We start from the raw sequence: 14,281 nt of genomic DNA on the forward strand, positions 1-14,281 counted from the left end.
ATTTTACAGTAGATCAACGGAATAAACCGCCGAAATGACATCAACATAAACATTCGATTAAGCCAATGTAGTTTATCATGAGAAATAGGTCTAATGCAACAACAACAAAAAACACACATATGTAAAAACAAATCTTCCAGAAAAGTGAAGAACATTCTAAACATGGCTCTCTGACACCTGGCGGACGGAAGGTGCAACAACAGAATCACCAGCAGACGGTTTTCCTTACAGCCGCATTCAACGAGCCACGAGAGGAAAAGAGGAGTGACTTGCACAGTTTTGAAAGCGAACAGGGAAAAATGGCAGACGCCGAGGACGAGAAGCTGCCGTCCGGGTGGGAAAAGCGGATGAGCCGCAGTTCGAGTAGGTAGAGAGCGATAACTAGTTATATCATCCCAGTCCAGAACAATTTGTCGCTGGTGCACAAACCACTTGCATAGCAAACGATTGTACCGGCCGAACGAACCCAAATGCTAGCGTTAGCGGCTTAGCTAAATTACTTAGCTAGTTAGGTTGTTGCGTCGTTAGGTGGTGCCGCATGTTTATTTGTGAATTGTGTTTGATGGTTATTCGTTTGACTAGTGCGTGTATCAAAAGCTATCATCTGGTGTTGTTTAGTTGGCTAACGTTAGCCAGTCATTACCATCATGTCTAACCCAGCAAGCTAGCTAGCTAAACTAGCAACGGCGCATGCATGTTTTGACGAATGTTCAACTGCATTGGACAGTAACTTATTTCATTATCAAACTATTCTTAGGGACATGTGTATTGGAAGATAGACTATTGTATGGGGTGTCGTCATTTTGAGTTGGCCAGTTTATTCAGTAATATTCATTCATTTCACACCCAGCTCGCGAGGTAGCAGAAAATAACAAGGCCCATAACAATGACGTCATTTGGTCCCGCGCCTTGGGACCATTCCGACACCTGTGTTAGGATGGCAGGCGCCTGCCCAGTGAGCACAAGTTAAATATGTATTTTCTCAAGGCCTTCAGCACAATATCATTAAAAGTTGGTGAAGACGACTAACTGAGATTAGTTCTGTCCATTCCACGACTAAAGCAAGATGCTTTTTTTCTGTGTAGATTTAATGCTTTTATCTGTGTAGATTTAATGCTTTTATCTGTGTAGATTTAATGCTTTTATCTGTGTAGATTTAATGCTTTTATCTGTGTAGATTTAATGCTTTTATCTGTGTAGATTAATGCTTTTATCTGTGTAGAGTAATGCTTTTATCTGTGTAGAGTAATGCTTTTATCTGTGTAGATTTAATGCTTTTATCTGTGTAGATTAATGCTTTTATCTGTGTAGAGTAATGCTTTTATCTGTGTAGATTTAATGCTTTTATCTGTGTAGATTAATGCTTTTATCTGTGTAGATTTAATGCTTTTATCTGTGTAGATTTAATGCTTTTATCTGTGTAGATTAATGCACATGAAGGAAAGGAAGCTTCAGTAGACTTTAGTTGTAGCATCGCCTCCCTCTCTCATCCCCCAAACCAACACCTCTCCTCTCTCTTCCCCTACTCCTGTCCTCTTTCTCCCTCCCCATCCTTTCTCTCCCTCCCCCATCCTTTCTCTCCATTCCCTCCCTCCCCTACCTCTTTCTCCCTCCCCTCTCCCCCGTCCTCTTTCCCTCCCCTCTCCCCGTCCTCTTTCTCTCCCTCTCCCCATCCTTTCTCTCCATTCCCTCCCTCCCCTACCTCTTTCTCCCTCCCCTCTCCCCCGTCCTCTTTCCCTCCCCTCTCCCCGTCCTCTTTCTCTCCCTCCCCCCATCCTTTCTCTCCATTCCCTCCCTCCCCTACCTCTTTCTCCCTCCCCTCTCCCCCGTCCTCTTTCCCTCTCCCCGTCCTCTTTCTCTCCCTCCCCCCATCCTTTCTCTCCATTCCCTCCCTCCCCTACCTCTTTCTCCCTCCCCTCTCCCCCGTCCTCTTTCCCTCCCCTCTCCCCGTCCTCTTTCTCTCCCTCCCTTCTCCCCCACCCCCCTCTCTCCCGCCCCCCTCTCTCCCGCCCTCCTCCCCCCTCTCTCCCGCCCTCCTCCCCCCATCCTCCTCCCTTTCCTAGGTAGAGTGTACTACTTTAACCACATCACCAATGCCAGCCAGTGGGAGCGTCCTGTGGGGTCAGGTAGGTCGCCCAGCAGCTACGGGGATGGACCTGTAGCTGAAAGGTCACGGTTAGGATCCCTGGTGGGGCACTGTAAAACTGATCTGGGGGGGGGGGGGGTGCTGGCCCTTAACCCAACAACATGCTCTCCATCCAGGGGCGCTGCACTCTGGTTTGACCCTGTGCCCCCCTCTCTACTGTGTGTGAAGTGTGCTGCCCCTCTCTACTGTGTGTGAAGTGTGCTCCTCTCTACTGTGTGTGAAGTGTGCTCCTCTCTACTGTGTGTGAAGTGTGCTGCCCCTCTCTACTGTGTGCGAAGTGTACTGCTTCTCTCTACTGTGTGTGAAGTGTACTGCTCCTCTCTACTGTGTGTGAAGTGTGCTGCTCCTCTCTACTGTGTGTGAAGTGTGCTGCTCCTTTACTGTGTGTGAAATCTGCTGCTCTTCTACTGTGTGTGAAGTGTGCTGCCCCTCTCTACTGTGTGTGAAGTGTGCTCCTCTCTACTGTGTGTGAAGTGTGCTCCTCTCTACTGTGTGTGAAGTGTGCTCCTCTCTACTGTGTGTGAAGTGTGCTGCCCCTCTCTACTGTGTGCGAAGTGTACTGCTTCTCTCTACTGTGTGTGAAGTGTACTGCTCCTCTCTACTGTGTGTGAAGTGTGCTGCTCCTCTCTACTGTGTGTGAAGTGTGCTGCTCCTTTACTGTGTGTGAAATCTGCTGCTCTTCTACTGTGTGTGAAGTGTGCTGCCCCTCTCTACTGTGTGTGAAGTGTGCTCCTCTCTACTGTGTGTGAAGTGTGCTCCTCTCTACTGTGTGTGAAGTGTGCTCCTCTCTACTGTGTGGGCTGCTCCTCTCTACTGTGTGTGAAGTGTGCTGCTCCTCTACTGTGTGTGAAATGTGCTGCTCCTCTCTACTGTGTGTGAAATCTGCTGCTACTCTCTACTGTGTGTGAAGTGTGCTGCTACTCTCTACTGTGTGTGAAGTGTGCTGCTCCTCTCTACTGTGTGTGAAGTGTGCTGCTCCTCTCTACTGTGTGTGAAGTGTGCTGCTCCTCTACTGTGTGTGAAGTGTGCTGCTCCTCTACTGTGTGAAGTGTGCTGCTCCTCTCTACTGTGTGTGAAGTGTGCTGCTCCTCTCTACTGTGTGTGAAGTGTGCTTCTCTCTACTGTGTGTGAAATGTGCTGCTCCTCTCTACTGTGTGTGAAATCTGCTGCTCCTCTCTACTGTGTGTGAAATCTGCTGCCCCTCTACTGTGTGTGAAGTGTGCTGCTCCTCTACTGTGTGTGAAGTGTGCTGCTACTCTACTGTGTGTGAAGTGTACTGCTACTCTACTGTGTGTGAAGTGTGCTGCTACTCTCTACTGTGTGAAATGTGCTGCTACTCTCTACTGTGTGAAGTGTGCTGGTGTTTGGGGGGATGAGAAGAAGACTGTTTGTTGTAGCATCATATGAACAATTAAGTTGTATTGTTCATGAGGGAAGTGGACAATAAATCTGTTTTGTATTGTAGGTGAAGGGAGGGGACAATACATTTGTATTGTAAGTGAAGGGAGGGTACAATACATTTGTATTGGAGGTGAAGGGAGGGGACAATACCTTTTTATTGAATTGTAGGTGATGGGATTGGACAATAAAGTTGTATTGAATTGTAGGTGATGGGAGTGGACAATAAAGTTCTATTGAATTGTAGGTGATGGGAGTGGACAATAAAGTTCTATTGAATTGTAGGTGATGGGAGTGGACAATAAAGTTCTATTGAATTGTAGGTGATGGGAGTGGACAATAAAGTTGTATTGAATTGTAGGTGATGGGAGTGGACAATAAAGTTGTATTGAATTGTAGGTGATGGGAGTGGACAATAAAGTTGTATTGAATTGTAGGTGATGGGAGTGGACAATAAAGTTGTATTGAATTGTAGGTGATGGGAGTGGCGAGCCAGACAAGGTGCGTTGTTCCCACCTCCTGGTGAAGCACAGCCAATCGCGTCGCCCGTCCTCCTGGAGGGAGGAGAACATCACACGCTCCAAAGACGAGGCCCTCGACCTCATACAGAGTGAGTAGCTGGGGAACGAGATGGTGGGACAACGTTTAATACAACGTTTAACTGTCTCTGTGTTGAGAGAGATGGTGTGAGATGGTTTGATAAACTATGTGCATGTTAAATCAGATGTTATTGGTCACATACACATGGTTATCAGACGTTATTGGTCACATACACATGGTTATCAGATGTTATTGGTCACATACACATGGTTATCAGATGTTATTGGTCACATGGTTAGTAGATGTTATTGGTCACACGGTTATCAGATGTTATTGGTCACATACACATGGTTATCAGATGTTATTGGTCACATGGTTAGCAGATGTTATTGGTCACATACACCTGGTTAGCAGATGTTATTGGTCACATACACATGGTTATCAGATGTTATTGGTCACATGGTTAGCAGATGTTATTGGTCACATACACACGGTTAGCAGATGTTAATGGTCACATACACATGGTTAGTAGATGTTATTGGTCACATACACATGGTTAGCAGATGTTAATGGTCACATACACATGGTTAGCAGATGTTAATGGTCACATACACATGGTTAGCAGATGTTATTGGTCACATACACATGGTTAGTAGATGTTATTGGTCACATACACATGGTTAGCAGATGTTAATGGTCACATGGTTAGCAGATGTTAATGGTCACATGGTTAGCAGATGTTAATGGTCACATGGTTAGCAGATGTTATTGGTCACATGGTTAGCAGATGTTATTGGTCACATGGTTAGCAGATGTTATAGCGAGCGTAGCGAAATGCTTGTGCTTCTAGTTCCGACAGTGCAGCAATATCTAACAAGTAATATCTAACAATTCCCAACAATGACCTAATACACACAGATCTAAGTAAAGGAATGGAATAAGAATATATACATATAAATATATGTGCATGTATCTGTTTGTTGAGAGAGATGGTGTTGCAGTGTGTGTGTTATTAACATGTTGCAGTGTGTGTGTTATTAACATGTTGCAGTGTCTGTGTGTTTGTTAACATGTTGGCATGTGTGTATGTTTGTTAATAACATGTTGCAGTTTGTGTATGTGTTAACATGTTGCAGTGTAAGTGTTATATAACATGTTGTGTGTTAACATGCTGTAGAGTACATAGAGCAGATGCAGTCAGGAGAGGAGGAGTTTGAGGCTCTGGCCTCTCAGTTCAGCGACTGCAGCTCCGCACGCAACGGAGGAGACCTGGGACTGTTCGGCAGAGGTAACACACACACACTCGGTCAAATGGAAAATATACTATACACACACACACGGTCAAATGGAAAATGTACTATACACACACACACACGGTCATATGGAAAATGTACTATACACACACACACACACGGTCAAATGGAAAATATACTATACACACACACACGGTCAAATGGAAAATGTACTATACACACACACACACACACACTCGGTCAAATGGAAAATATACTATACACACACACACGGTCAAATGGAAAATGTACTATACACACACACACACACGGTCAAATGGAAAATATACTATCCACACACACACACGGTCAAATGGAAAATATACTATACACACACACACACACACACACACACACACACGGTCAAATGGAAAATATACTATACACACACACACACACGGTCAAATGGAAAATATACTATACACACACACACACACGGTCAAATGGAAAATATACTATCCACACACACACACACACACACGGTCAAATGGAAAATATACTATCCACACACACACACACACACACACGGTCAAATGGAAAATATACTATCCACACACACACACACACACACACGGTCAAATGGAAAATATACTATCCACACACACACACACGGTCAAATGGAAAATATACTATATACACACACACACACACGGTCAAATGGAAAATATACTATACACACACACACACACACACGGTCAAATGGAAAATATACTATATACACACACACACACACACACACGGTCAAATGGAAAATATACTATATACACACACACACACACACGGTCAAATGGAAAATATACTATATACACACACACACACACGGTCAAATGGAAAATATACTATACACACACACACACACGGTCAAATGGAAAATATACTATACACACACACACACACACACACACACACGGTCAAATGGAAAATATACTATCCAGTCTCACACACAAGCATGCAATCACAGACCGGCACCAAGTCATGTTTTCCAGGTATTTTCTGTTTTAGTTGTGATAGAAGAGTTTGTGTGTTTCAGGTCAGATGCAGAAGCCGTTTGAGGATGCGTCCTTTGCTCTGAAGGTGGGAGACATGAGTGGTCCGGTGTTCACCGATTCTGGAGTTCACGTCATCCTCCGCACGGGATAGAGACAAGCTCTGACCCCTTGAATACCCCCATCTCCCCCTGAATACCCCCATCTCCCCCTGAATACCCCCATCTCCCCCTGAATACCCCCATCTCCCCCTGAATACCCCCATCTCCCCCTGAATACCCCCTGAATACCCCCATCTCCCCCTGAATACCCCCATCTCCCCCTGAATACCCCCATCTCCCCCTGAATACCCCCTGAATACCCCCATCTCCCCCTGAATACCCCCATCTCCCCCTGAATACCCCCATCTCCCCCTGAATACCCCCGTCACCTCCTGAATACCCCCGTCACCTCCTGAATACCCCCATCTCCCCCTGAATACCCCCGTCTCCTCCTGAATACCCCCATCTCCTCCTGAATACCCCCGTCACCTCCTGAATACCCCCGTCACCTCCCCCTGAATACCCCCTGAATACCCCCATCTCCCCCTGAATACCCCCTGAATACCCCCATCTCCCCCTGAATACCCCCATCTCCCCCTGAATACCCCCATCTCCCCCTGAATACCCCCGTCACCTCCTGAATACCCCCATCTCCTCCTGAATACCCCCTCCACCCCTCCTACCTCCCACCCCCTCTTGTCCTCCCTACTCCCCTTAGAAGCCATCCCTTCCACCTCAAATACCCCCCACCCCACCCACCGTTCTGTTCTATATGCAACTTTACACCATCAACACCCCTTATCCCTTGTACCTGTTGCCATGGCTACATCGTTGTGTGTGTGTGAAAATAAGAGCCCTGTAGGTACTGATTGACTGACTGAGCGAACGAGTGTGTGTGTGTGTGTGTGTTCACATGGACCATTACCCCTCCACCCCCTACTTTATAGTGTCCCCTCTCTGTTTGCCAAGGCATTATTTTCTCAATGATAACATGTCAGATGGTTTGTGGTAGACCAGTGGTCCATACTCTCTCATAGGAGACCGACATGTAGAAGGCTGACTCGTGGGATTATTTAAACGGCTACCAACATCCCTTAGGTGGTAAAATAGTCAGGGCACAGTCCACTGTCTGCCATGTTTGTAGTCTCCACCCCATTCCATTTACTGCTTCACTGTTTCTCCTATGTTCCAGGGAACTACAATACCCAGTATGCATGTGGGGAAGGGTTTTTGTAAGCTTGAATCTGCTAAGAGGCACTTCATATGATCTGTTCATCTCCCACCATTAAAGGACTCTTATTTTGTAAACCTGTCTCTGGACTGTTATTTTGTTGGGTGTCTGTCTGATGCTGCTACTGTGTGTTCAGTTCAATAAACGTTGCAGGACAGTTAATAAACGTTGCGTGACAGTTAATAAACGTTGCAGGACAGTTAATAAACGTTGCAGGACAGTTAATAAACGTTGCAGGACAGTTAATAAACGTTGCAGGACAGTTCAATAAACGTTGCAGGACAGTTCAATAAACGTTGCAGGACAGTTTAATAAACGTTGCAGGACAGTTAATAAACGTTGCAGGACAGTTAATAAACGTTGCATGACAGTTCAATAAACGTTGCATAACAGTTAATAAACGTTGCGTGACAGTTTGTATTTAATGACCCATTTCCCCTAAACACTGATCACCGTCCGTTTAATGGCCTTTGAGATACAGTATGTTTGCTGCATTTGTGTTAGTGTGGTGAGGTGTGACCTGGTCAGTATGGGTGGTGAGGTGTGACCTGGTCAGTATGGGTGGTGAGGTGTGACCTGGTCAGTATGGGTGGTGAGGTGTGACCTGGTCAGTATGGGTGGTGAGGTGTGACCTGGTCAGTATGGGTGGTGAGGTGTGACCTGATCAATATGGGTGGTGAGGTGTGACCTGATCAATATGGGTGGTGAGGTGTGACCTGATCAATATGGGTGGTGAGGTGTGACCTGGTCAATATGGGTGGTGAGGTGTGACCTGATCAATATGGGTGGTGAGGTGTGACCTGATCAATATGGGTGGTGAGGTGTGATCTGATCAATATGGGTGGTGAGGTGTGATCTGATCAATATGGGTGGTGAGGTGTGACCTGATCAATATGGGTGGTGAGGTGTGACCTGGTCAATATGGGTGGTGAGGTGTGACCTGATCAATATGGGTGGTGAGGTGTGACCTGGTCAATTTGGGTGGTGAGGTGTGACCTGGTCAATATGGGTGGTGAGGTGTGACCTGATCAATATGGGTGGTGAGGTGTGACCTGGTCAATATGGGTGGTGAGGTGTGACCTGGTCAATATGGGTGGTGAGGTGTGACCTGGTCAATATTGGTGGTGAGGTGTGACCTGATCAATATGGGGGGTGAAATGTGACCTGATCAATATGGGGGGTGAAATGTGACCTGATCAATATGGGGGGTGAAATGTGACCTGATCAATATGGGGGGTGAAATGTGACCTGATCAATATGGGTGGTGAGGTGTGACCTGGTCAGTATGGGTGGTGAGGTGTGACCTGATCAATATGGGTGGTGAGGTGTGACCTGGTCAATATGGGTGGTGAGGTGTGACCTGATCAATATGGGTGGTGAGGTGTGACCTGATCAATATGGGTGGTGAAATGTGACCTGGTCAGTATGGGTGGTGAGGTGTGACCTGATCAATATGGGGGGTGAGATGTGACCTGATCAATATGGGGGGTTAGGTGGGACCTGGTTAATATGGGTGGTGAGGTGTGACCTGGTTAATATGGGTGGTGAGGTGTGACCTGATCAATATGGGGGGTGAGGTGTGACCTGATCAATATGGGTGGTGAGGTGTGACCTGATCAATATGGAGGGTGAAGTGGGACCTGGTTAATATGGGTGGTGAGGTGTGACCTGATTAATATGGGTGGTGAGGTGTGACCTGATCAATATGGGTGGTGAGGTGTGACCTGGTTAATATGGGTGGTGAGGTGTGACCTGATTAATATGGGTGGTGAGGTGTGACCTGATCAATATGGGTGGTGAGGTGTGACCTGATCAATATGGGTGGTGAGGTGTGACCTGGTTAATATGGGTGGTGAGGTGTGACCTGATCAATATGGGGGGAGGGGGGTGAGGTGTGACCTGGTTAATATGGGGGGGGTGACCTGGTTAATATGGGGGGGGTGTGACCTGGTTGATATGGGTGGTGAGGTGTGACCTGGTTAATATGGGGGGGGTGACCTGGTTAATATGGGGGGGGTGTGACCTGGTTGATATGGGTGGTGAGGTGTGACCTGGTTAATATGGGTGGTGAGGTGTGACCTGGTTAATATGGGTGTCATCATTTGAAATCACTAAACGTGTGCAGCACACTGTACAGTGCCTTCAGAAAGTATTCAGACCCCTTGATGTTTCCCCACATTATGTTGTTACAGCCTGGGTTACATTGAGATGTTGTCACTTGCCAACACACAATAACCCATAATGTCAAAGTGGAATACTGTTTTTTGAAAAGTTTGACTTTTTTAAAATGAAAAGCTGAAATGTTTTGAATCAAAGTTTCAACCCTTTTGTTATGGTAAGCCTAAATACATTCAGGAGTACACATTTGCATATCAAGTCACATAATAGGTTGCAATGGACTCACTCTGTGTTCAATAATAGTGGTTTATATGATTTTTTAATGACTACCTCATCTCTGCACCCCATACATACAAATATCAGTAATGAGCAGTACATTTCAAACACAGATTCAACCACAAACACCAGGGGGAGATAGATGTGTGGGGGGGAGCAGGCATTGAATATCCCTTTGAGCAGGGTGAAGTTATTAATTACACTTTGGATGGTGTATCAATACATCCAGTCACTACAAAGATACTGGTGTCCTTGACTCAGTTGCCGGAGAGGAAGGAAACTGTTCAGGGATGTCACAATGAGACCAATGGTGACTTTAAAACAGAGTTTATTGGCTGTAATATGAGAACTGAGGATGTCTCAACAACATTGTAGTTACTCCACAATATTATCCTAAATAACAGAGGGAAAGAAGGAAGCACTTAAGTAAAGTGGCAAAGAAATTCACGTTAGGTTGTGTTGGATTTGGGGCAAATCCAACACATCACTGAGTACCACTCTTCATATTTTCAAGCATGGTGGTGGCCGCATCATGTTATGGGTATACTTGTCATCGGCAAGGACTAGGACGTTTTTGTAGGATAAAAATAAACTGAATAGAGCTAAGCACAGGCAAAATCCTAGAGGAAAACCTAGTTCAGTCTGCTTTCCAACAGACACTGGGAGACAAATTCACCTTTAAGCAGGACAATAACATAAACTCTCAGAGACTTAACCAGAAAGACTCAGCTATAATCGCTGACAAAGGTGTTTCTATCGCGTTGAATACTTATGTAGATGAGCTATTTCTGTATTTAATTTCAATAAATTTGCCAACAGTTCTAAAAACATGTTTTCACTTTGTTGTTATTGTGTGTACATGGGAGAGGGAAAAAAACTCTTGAATTCATTTTGAATTCAGGCTGTAACACAACAACATGTGGAATAAGTCAAAGGTTATGAATAGTTCCTGAAGGCCCTGTACAGCAGCCCCAGTTAGATCAGGCTTCTCAACCGTGTTTATAGAGATTTGACAATTGATTTAATGTGACCTCAGGAAGATTAAATGTGTATGCGGGTTCATTTGCTATTCTGCTCCTATCACCTGACCAAGAAGGGTCTTGATTCATATGAGGCAGGTGAGCATCAGATGCATTCAACATCATCCCTCAGCATGAAATGGAACAGCATCCCTCATCATGAAATAGAACATCATCCCTCATCATGAAATAGAACAACATCATCCCTCATCATGAAATAGAACATCATCCCTCATCATGAAATAGAACATCATCCCTCAGCATGAAATAGAACAACATCATCCCTCATCATGAAATAGAACATCATCATCCCTCATCATGAAATAGAACATCATCCCTCATCATGAAATAGAACAACATCGTCCCTCATCATGAAATAGAACAACATCATCCCTCATCATGAAATAGAACATCATCCCTCATCATGAAATAGATCAACATCATCCCTCATCATGAAAAAGAACACCATCGTCTCATCATGAAATAGAACAACATCATCCCTCATCATGAAATAGAACAACATCATCCCTCATCATGAAATAGAACAACATCATCCCTCATCATGAAATAGAACAACATCATCCCTCATCATGAAATAGAACAACATCATCCCTCATCATGAAATAGAACAACATCATCCCTCATCATGAAATAGAACAACAGATCCCTCAACAAGTTCTGGCAGGTCTGTATCTAACCGGAGATTGTGCAAAGTGTGTTTGACCAGGTGAGTGATGTAGCACCATAGATCAGTATTTCTTAACTCCTGTCCTCTTGTACCCTCCCAACAGTACACATTATAAGTATAGCCCCAGATAAGCAAACCTGAATCAACTTGTCAAAAAATCATCAATCCCCATATGAGTTGAATGACGTGTGTTTGTCTGGGACCATAACAAAAACATGGATTTGTTTTTGCCAATCCCTCCCTCCCTCCCTCCCTCCCTCCCTCCCTCCCCTTCTTCAGTCCATTATTTATATTTCTCACACCCTTTCTTGTGTTGTTGTTGTTGTGTTTCCAGAGGCCTCTCAGTTCAGCGACTGCAGCTCTGCACGCAACGGTAGGGAACTTGCATTGTTCAACAGAGGTAACACACACAAACTGCAAGGATTATAGAAATATCCACTGTTGAAAACCAACGTCCAGAATGCGGTTTTAACCAATCAGGCATCCAGAACCGGATTTTCCTTTGTTTAGCTTTGTTTAGTTGGTCAGGACGTGAGCTGGGTGGGCAGTCTATGTTATTTGTTTCTTGTTTAGGTTCATTTGTTAATTAGCCTTATATGGTTCTCAATCAGGGGCAGGTGTTTGACGTTTCCTCTGATTGAGAACCATATTAAGGTAGGCTGTTCACACCGTTTGTTTGTGGGTGATTGTCTTCCGTGTCAGTGTTTGTACCACACGGGACTGTTTTGTTTGTTTAGTCTGTACCTGTTCGTGCGTTCTTCGTTGTATGTAAGTTCACATGTTCAGGTCTGTTGACGTCGTTTATTGTTTTGTAGTTTGTTAAGAGTTTTTTCCGTCTTCGTCATTCTTTAAATAAACAAACATGTATTCATCACCAGCTGCGTTTTGGTCCGATCCATCCTCCTCAGACGAGGAGGAGAACAATCGTTACAGAATCACCCACCAACAAAGGACCAAGCAGCGGTGGAAAAAGCAGCAGCAGCGCAAGAAGGAGGAATGGACATGGGAGGACGTTCTGGACGGCAAGGGTTGCTACACATGGGAGGAGATCCTGGTTGGAAAAGATCGCCTCCCATGGGAACAGCTGGAGGCAACCGGAGAGAGGAACCGGCGTTATGAAGGTACGCGGCTAGCACGGAAGCCTGTGAGTCAAGCCCAAAAATGTATTGGGGGGGGGGGGGGGGCTAAAGGGTAGTGTGGCGAAGACCTGAGACCATGAGACCATGAGACCTGCGCCAACTTCCCGATCTTACCGTGGAGAGCGAGAGTACGGGCAGACACCGTGTTATGCGGTAAAGCGCACGGTGTCTCCTGTACGTGTGCATAGCCCGGTGCGGGTTATTCCACCTCCCCGCACTGGTAGGGATAGATTGGGCATTGAGCCAGGTGCCATGAAGCCGGCTCAACGCGTCTGGTCTCCAGTACGTCTCCTCGGGCCGGCATACATGGCACCAGCCTTACGCATGGTGTCCCTGGTTCGCCAACACAGCCCATTGCGGGTTATTCCACCTCCCCGCACTGGTCGGGCTACGGGGAGCATACAACCAGGTAAGGTTGGGCAGGCTCGGTGCTCAAGGGAGCCAGTACGCCTGCACGGTCCGGTATATCTGGCGCCACCTCCCCGCCCCAGCCCAGTACCACCAGTGCCTACACCACGCACCAGGCTTCCTGTGCGTCTCCAGAGCCCTGTTCCTCCTCCACGCACTAGCCCTATGGTGCGTGTCTCCAGCCCGGTACCACCAGTTCTGGCACCACGCACCAAGCCTCCTGTGTGTCTCCAGAGCCCTGTTCCTCCTCCACGCACTAGCCCTATGGTGCGTGTCTCCAGCCCGGTACCACCAGTTCCGGCACCACGCACCAAGCCTCCTGTGCGTATCCAGAGTCCTGTGCATCCTGTTGCTGCTCCCCGCACTAGCCTTAAGGTGCGTGTCCTTAGCCCGGTACCTCCAGTTCCGGCACCACGCACCAGGCCTACAGTGCGCCTCAGCCGGCCAGAGTCTGCCGTCTGCCCAGCGGCGCCTGAACTGCCCGTCTGCCCAACGCCGTCTGAGCTGTCCGTCTGCCAAGCGCCGCCTGCGCTGCCCGTCTGTCCTGAGCCTTCAAAGCCGCCCGTCTGTCCTGAGCCTTCAAAGCCGCCCGTCTGTCCTGAGCCTTCAGAGCCGTCCGTCAGACAGGAGCCGCTAGAGCCGTCCGCCAGACAGGAGCCGCTAGAGCCGTCCGCCAGACAGGAGCCGCTAGAGCCGTCCGCCAGACAGGAGCCGCTAGAGCCGTCCGCCAGACAGGAGCCCGTAGAGCCGTCCGCCAGACAGGAGCCGCTAGAGCCGCCCGCCAGACATGACCAGCCAGAGCCGCCCGCCAGCCATGACCAGCCAGAGCCGCCCGCCAGCCATGACCAGCCAGAGCCGCCCGCCAGCCATGACCAGCCAGAGCCGCCCGCTAGCCATGACCAGCCAGAGCTGCCAGCCAGCCATGACCAGCCAGAGCCGCCAGCCAGCCATGACCAGCCAGAGCCGTCAGCCAGCCATGACCAGCCAGAGCCGCCCGCT

General features: G+C 47.2%; 1 protein-coding gene across 2 annotated transcripts; it reads left to right on the plus strand.

Annotated features, from left to right (window-relative positions):
• Positions 1–56: 56 nt before the first annotated feature.
• On the plus strand, positions 57–7,711 carry pin1 (peptidylprolyl cis/trans isomerase, NIMA-interacting 1). Of its 2 annotated transcripts, XM_071390126.1 has the most exons (5): positions 57–363; positions 2,064–2,126; positions 4,020–4,154; positions 5,262–5,372; positions 6,407–7,711. In XM_071390126.1, exons 1-5 carry the CDS (start codon positions 300–302, stop codon positions 6,514–6,516), a joined length of 483 nt encoding a protein of 160 aa, XP_071246227.1. In that variant the 5' UTR covers positions 57–299; the 3' UTR covers positions 6,517–7,711. The 2 variants fall into 2 exon arrangements, with proteins under 2 accessions (XP_071246227.1, XP_071246228.1); XM_071390127.1 differs by lacking the exon at positions 2,064–2,126.
• Positions 7,712–14,281: the final 6,570 nt, after the last annotated feature.

The sequence above is a fragment of the Salvelinus alpinus genome, chromosome 2 (assembly GCF_045679555.1).
Source record: "Salvelinus alpinus chromosome 2, SLU_Salpinus.1, whole genome shotgun sequence".
NCBI lineage: Eukaryota > Metazoa > Chordata > Actinopteri > Salmoniformes > Salmonidae > Salvelinus > Salvelinus alpinus.

Coding starts and splice junctions, on each gene's coding strand:
- pin1 (XM_071390126.1), top strand. CDS start 300: ATGGCAGACGCCGAGGACGAGAAGCTGCCGTCCGGGTGGGAAAAGCGG. Junction 4,155..5,261: donor GGCCCTCGACCTCATACAGA/GTGAGTAGCTGG, acceptor AACATGCTGTAG/AGTACATAGAGCAGATGCAG. Junction 5,373..6,406: donor CCTGGGACTGTTCGGCAGAG/GTAACACACACA, acceptor TGTGTGTTTCAG/GTCAGATGCAGAAGCCGTTT.